This window comes from Anas platyrhynchos, chromosome 31 (genome assembly GCF_047663525.1).
Source record: "Anas platyrhynchos isolate ZD024472 breed Pekin duck chromosome 31, IASCAAS_PekinDuck_T2T, whole genome shotgun sequence".
Lineage (NCBI taxonomy): Eukaryota > Metazoa > Chordata > Aves > Anseriformes > Anatidae > Anas > Anas platyrhynchos.
Window position 1 is genome coordinate 2,689,462 of NC_092617.1, and position 6,765 is coordinate 2,696,226.

General features: G+C 46.9%; 1 protein-coding gene across 1 annotated transcript; it reads left to right on the forward strand.

Moving 5' to 3' along the window:
• The first annotated feature begins 551 nt into the window (after positions 1 to 551).
• LOC139999973 (olfactory receptor 14C36-like) lies at positions 552 to 1,487 on the forward strand. The gene has a single exon (XM_072029648.1). The coding sequence runs from the start codon at positions 552 to 554 to the stop codon at positions 1,485 to 1,487; it is 936 nt and encodes a 311-aa protein (XP_071885749.1).
• The last annotated feature ends 5,278 nt before the right edge of the window (positions 1,488 to 6,765 follow it).

Consider the following 6,765-nt stretch of genomic DNA (forward strand, 5'->3'; position numbering starts at 1 on the left):
GACAGGCTTTACCTTACCAACACCGCAGCCTCTGCACTGGGTTGGGTCCGCCCTGCCTGCCCATGCCTGCTTCTCTCCCTTGCCCAGCGTGGCAGCTGGTGGTGTCTGATTCTGACGGGGAGTGCTGTGCACGGCGGGTGAAGCAGGAGGGCATGCTCCCTGTTCTCTCTGGCCAGACATGCACGATCCATCTGCTGATTTTGTCTGCTGGGTATTGAACACAGAAAACACACAGAGTCACACAGCCAAACATCCCTCTCTCAGCAGAGGGAGCCACTGCCCAGGAACCTTCCCTTTTGGAACCTTGAATGCAGCAGAGAAGGCTCACTGGGAGCTGCTGGGCAGAGGAGGCTGCAGTGTACAGGACACTCAGCAAGCACACAGCAGGGCTCCAGACAGGGATATAGGCAAAGGTCTTCTTGGAAACAGGGAATGTAAGGATTTAATTGTGAATTTTCTCAATTTTGCTCAGAGACATTACTCGTAACACTCTCTATTTATTTTATTTTACTTTTTTCTCATTTAGCAGTGTCCATGTCCAGAACCAGGAAATGCCCAACAGCAGCTCTGTGAGTGAGTTCCTCCTGCTGGCATTCACAGACACGCGCGAGCTGCAGCTCCTGCACTTCGCGCTCTTCCTGGGCATCTACCTGTCTGCCCTCCTGGGCAACGGCCTCATCCTCACAGCCGTAGCCTGCTATCACCATCTGCACACCCCCATGTACTTCTTCCTGCTCAAACTTGCTCTCCTCGATCAGGCCTGCATCTCCACCACTGTCCCCAAAGCCATGGCCAATGCCCTCTGGGACACCAGGACCATCTCCTATCAAGGCTGTGCTGCACAGGTCTTCTTTTTCTTCTTCTTGGTTGGAGCAGAGTATTCCCTTCTCACCATCATGGCCTACGACCGCTACGTTGCCATCTGCAAGCCCCTGCACTACGGGAGCCTCGTGGGCAGCAGAGCTTGTGCCCAGATGGCAGCAGCTGCCTGGGGCAGTGGCTTTCTGTACAGCGTCCTGCACACGGCCAACACATTTTCCCTGCCCCTCTGCCGAGGCAATGCTGTGGACCAGTTCTTCTGTGAAATCCCCCACATCCTCAAGCTCTCCTGCTCAGATGCCTACCTCAGGGAGGCTGCACTTCTTGTAGTTAGTTTCTGTTTAGCATTCGCGTGTTTTGTTTTCATTTCATTTTCTTATGTGCAGATCTTCAGGGCAGTGCTGAGGATGCCCTCTGAGCAGGGCCGGCACAAAGCCTTTTCCACGTGCCTCCCTCACCTAGCTGTGGTCTCTCTAACTCTCAGCACTGCCTTGGTTGCCTACCTGAAGCCCCCCTCCATCTCTTCCCCATCCCTGGACATGGTGGTGTCATTTCTGTACTCGGTGGTGCCTCCAGCAGTGAACCCCCTCATCTACAGCATGAGGAACCAGGAGCTCAAGGACGCCTTGTGGAAACTAATTGGATACATGCTTCTTTTGCATCAATAGTGTGCCTATAATATTAAATGGATGCACAGGTTATCTGAACAATCTCTTTGTACAATAGCTTGCAATTCTGTTTTTATTATTAATATTATCTCTTAAAATTGTGATTTTGGTTGAATTCTGTTCATGGCATTCTGTCTATTATATTTTTTTTAATTTATTTGCTTTCACCCAATCATCCTATATACCTGCAGAACTTGGCTTCCTGTTTGGATAAGGAGAATAAAGAATCCACGAGAACTTCATTGGTCTCAGATGCTATCTCTTCCCATCTCCTCTGGAGCTGCTCCCACACAGAGGAGCAGCCCCAGTGGACCTTGAGACTGCCCCTCACTGCCCGCTGGGCTCTGCCTTTCTGCCGCCTTCAGGTTGGGGCTGCTGCTTCCCTGGAGCCATGGCCAGCAGCAGGATGTGACCTTTTCACTGTTGCTCTCTTTTGGCTTCTATGTTGTTCTCTTGAGCTCTTGTACTTCACTAAGCCCTTAGGTCTCGTGTACCTTGGTGAAAGTTGTCTCTGCAGTGGCATCTCTGCCACACCTCTGCTTCTTGCAAAGCTGGTATCAGGAATACACCCAAGGAGCTGCTCACTTGTCCTGGTTTCAGCTAGGATAGAGATAATTTTCCTCCTAGCAACTGGTAGGGTGGTGTGTTTGGGATTTAAGATTAGAATAATGTTGATAACACACTGACGTTTTAATTGTTGCAGAGCAGTGCTTACACCAAGCCAAGGACTTTTCAGCTTCTCGCTCTTTCTTGACAGTGGGCAGGCTGGGGGTGCAGCAGGAGCTGGGAGGGGACAGACCCAGGACAGCTGACCCAAACTGGCCAAAGGGGTATTCCATACCATCTGACATCATGCTAAACAATAGATAGGGGTGGCTAGCCAGTGTCGGGGGGGCAGCCGCTTGGGGAGAGGCTGGGCATCGGTCAGCAGGTGGTGAGAAATTTCATTGTGCATCACTTGTTTCGTACACATTATTAGTAGTATTACTATTATCATTTTTTTTCTGTCCTAATAACTGTCTTTATCTCATCCCACAGGCTTCATTTTCCTGTTTCTCTCCCCCATCCCAGAGAGGGAGCGGGGAGGGTGACTGAATGGCTGTGTGGTGTTTAGCTGCCGGCTGGGTTAAACCACAACAGTGTGAGACACAGCCTTTCACTGCCAGGTACCAGGTCAACCAATGCTGGCCCCACACTGCGAGGAAAAAAAAAAAAAAAAAGTAAAAATGTTACATACAGAAGATGGATCTTGAGGATACAAGACTGCAGACACCTGTGGGCAGTACAGGCACTGACCCGTGGTCTCAAGGCTCCCTGGGTGGGGAATAAGAGAAAGAAGTGAGTGCCTGTCCTGTGCCACTTCCCTGCCAGCCCTGCCCTTCCATAGGTGGAGTATTTCTTTCTTAGCTGGGCACCAGCAGAGCTTTGACTCCTCGTCCTCTACATGGAGATGAGCCACAGGCCTGGCTGTGTGCGAGGGGGCAGCAGACCTGAGCAGAACAAAAGCCAGTTTCTTGTCACTCCGGTATCTGAATGGTCCAGTCGCTGTGGTTGAATCTGTTCTCTGCAGCAAAGGGATGTCTCCAAGCCCCAGGTCTGTGGTTGCTCCTGCAGCTTTGAGGACCTCTCCAAGGGCATCAAAGTATCAACGATCAGGACCTATGTGGGTCAGCTCGCCCATGGATCACAGCAGTAGGTTGGTAGGATTCCGTAGTACAAAAGGACACGGTCACCTCATTGCTCTGTTTTTGTGAATGTCTGTATTACAAATTGCTACAAATCCCTACCTGTAAAGCAACTACTTATTGCAAGAAACTATTAAGTTACCACTAGGAAAGCAAATATGGGCTTGTGATGCTTTCCATAACTCTGCACCAATAAATATTATTTGAGGTGCTACTGGTATGACACTCATGAATCCACTTGGTGGAGGGAACAAGGCATGGCACCTTCCCCTTCTTTCTTTCAGGCCGGACACGATAGCTCTTGAGTAATTTGAACATCATTAGGTAACCCTAATGATATGCCTCCAGACTGTGTTTCTGGCTTATTCCAAGGGCAAACAACTAAACAAAAGGGTACCAGAGGGCTGTTGGCATAACTGCCGTGAATACAGAGAATGCCAAATAGTTGTCTACCTTGCCTGGTCTCACACAGGACCCTTCTGTTGTGGGGTTGCTGAGAGTCGAAGAGCAGGCACTGATGGCTGCCACAACGGTGCACCGGCAGCAATAGTGCACTGACCTGCAAGTCCTCCAAGCTCAAGAGCTTTGTATTCCTGTGAGCAAAATGTCAGACAAAGGGAGCAGGACACCTGCTTGGATGATCAAGGAGATCCTGGAGTGACTTGAATGGAAGAAGGAAGTGTACAGAACATGGAAAAAAGGGACAAGCCACTTGGGAAGAATATAAGGACATTGTCCAAGAAAAGGTCCTTTTCAAATATATCAAGAGCAGAAGGAAGAGGAAGGAAAATGTGGGCCCACTGCTTAATGAGGTGGGTGTCCTCATGACAAAGGATACGGAGAAGGCAGAATTACTGAATGCCTTCTTCGCTTCAGTCTTCACTGCTAAGAGCAGCCCTCCAGAATCTCTGGCATTAGGAACAAGGGAGGAAATCTGGAGAAACGAGGACTGTCCATTGGTTGAAGAGGATCAGGCCAGAGATGTCTTAGGAAAACTTGACAGCCACAAATCCATGCACCCCGATGGGATACATTCATGAGTGCTAAGGGATCTGGCGGATGTTGCTGCTGGCCCACTCTCCATCATTTTTGAAAGGTCATGGAGAACAGAAGAGCTGCCTGAAGACTGGAAGAAAGCTCATGTCATGTCAGTCTTCAACAAGGGCAAGAAGGAGGACCCAGGCAACTACAGGCCGGTCAGCCTTGCCTCCGTCCCTGGAAAGGCAATGGAACAGCTCATTCTGGAGGTCATCTCCAGCCTGTGGAACAGAAGAAGGTGATCAGGAGTAGTCAGCATGGGTTCACCAAGGGAAACCATGCTTCACCAACTTGATAGGCTTCTATGATGGAATGACTAGCTGAGTGGGTGAGGGGAGAGCAGAAGATGTTGTCTACTTTGACTTCAGCCAGGCTTTCAGCACTGTCTCTCATAACATCCTCATAGGCAAGCTCATAGGAATTACAGGAAGTATGAGATGGAAGAGTGGTCGGTGAGGTGGGTTGTGAGCTGGCTGGATGGCAGAGATCAGAGGGTCGTGCTTAGTGGAACAGAGACTAGTTGGAGGCCTGTAGCCAGCATTGTCCCCCAGGGATCTACACTGAGTCCAGTCCTGTTCAACTTATTTGTCAATGACCTGGATGATGGAATAGAGTGCACCCTTGTTCTGGTTAGGACAGAGTTAATTTTCCTCCTAGTAGGTATAAAACACAATGCAATTCTTTTTGCCTTCTGCATCTATAGCACAGGAAGCATGACTTTGTCCTACTCTATTGACTGGGCAGGTCTTTTCACATTACTCAGTTTAGGTTTCTGTGGCTCGAAGGAGATGATTTCCCAAAAGAGGCCAAGCTCATGGGTACAGCTACAGCCACTTGAAGATATATTTTTTTTACTTTTCTTCCTGAGTTTTCCACAGAAGACCCATGAGAGACCATAGATGTCCAGGCTTCTACTAAGATTTAAGCTGAATTTCTCAGATTCCAACGGTTATTTCAATTTTATTATTTTATTTTAATTTTATTTTAATATTTTATTTTATTTTATTTTATTTTATTTTATTTTATTTTATTTTATTTTATTTTAATATTTATTTTGTTCCCAAAGAACACCTAACTTGTCTTAGAAAGGGTTTCATAGGCTGGGCTGGGCTGCAGTTACAGTGACAAAGACCACTGCTGGCAGTGGAGGTGTCAGACCTCCAGACTCTGCTTTTCTTCCTGATGGAGGTCTCCAAAGAAGTCACCCTGGATGAACAGCAATAGGAGAATGATGCTCAAAACTGAAATGCAACAAAATTCAGACTTTGAAACAAGAAGTTTTTGATTAGGTGCTTTTTGAAATCTTCTTCCTTAACTACTTCATGCAAGCTCTGCAATTAGCTGAACAAATCTTGAAGTCTTTAAGAAAGCTATGCAAGAGATGTTAGGAGCTTCTTCATTTTTATGAGGTCCATGTTGTATTTTGGTGTTGAATCTATGAAGCTTAGGTACTGAGAGGAGAGTGATGTAACCGCTTGAGCAAGTCAAGTCAGAAGTTGAAGTGACTTGGAGTATTAATGGGTTCCAGTGAGGGCTATTACTAACATAACCTCTCCAGGGACGTATGAAGGCAGGAACTGGAAAATTGGAAGCCATGATTACAGACGGGCAAAGCGCTGTGCTGAGAAAAGTGTTTTTTTGGTTTTGTTGAAGCAGAAGAGCCAAGGCCTGACCCCAGCCACTGGGAGGGGAGATTCTGCACCCCCACATCTGGCTCAGGGCTCTTCCTGGGTTTTGTGGGATGTGGTGGGCAGTGTGATGCCATGAGAAGAACAGTGGTATGACACATCCAAGTTGCTGCACAGGGTTGAAAGGAATCCATGAGCCCTCATCGCAATGAATATATCATATCTCTTCATAAGCTCTAGCCAAGGGGACAAAAACCCCAGGGTAGCTTGGGCCTACCCTTCTTAACAGCACCCTCTGCCTTGTTGTCTGCAGGCTTTCCTTTGCTGTCCCACAGTTTGACCAATTTCCTTGAAGTCTGCAAACACCCATCTCTGTTCTCATGAGGAACCAGGAGCTCAAGGATGCAGTGAGGAAACTGTTTCCATACATGCTTCTTAAGCATCCATGATGTGTTCAGAGGATGTATTCTTAATAATATGCAAATATTTTGATTCATATTATATCATATCATTTTTATCGTTACTAGTGTTATCATAACATTGCCATTAATAACAATCCTAACAGAAAACAAAGGGTATTTGGGAAAATGAGACAACGTTTTAAAAATTATTTTTCTCTGTTAATATTTGAACAATATTTTATTTTGTTTTTAATAATCTAATTCTTAACATTCTGAATGTTATGTTTTGTGTTAGTTTTTACTATATCATCTAATGTACATACAGAACCAGGATTCCTTGGTAGTTAAAGACAATAAAGACGTCAGCGGAAATTCATTGGTCTCAGTTTCCTTCTCTTCCCATCCCCTCTGGAGCTACGGGAGCAGTCCCAGCATCCAGGAGAGGCTCCAGGACAAGAGCCCAGCTATCACGTGTAGGAGCAGTCGATTTGGATTAGACTGTGTGGATCTAGGTGACAGTCCTCTC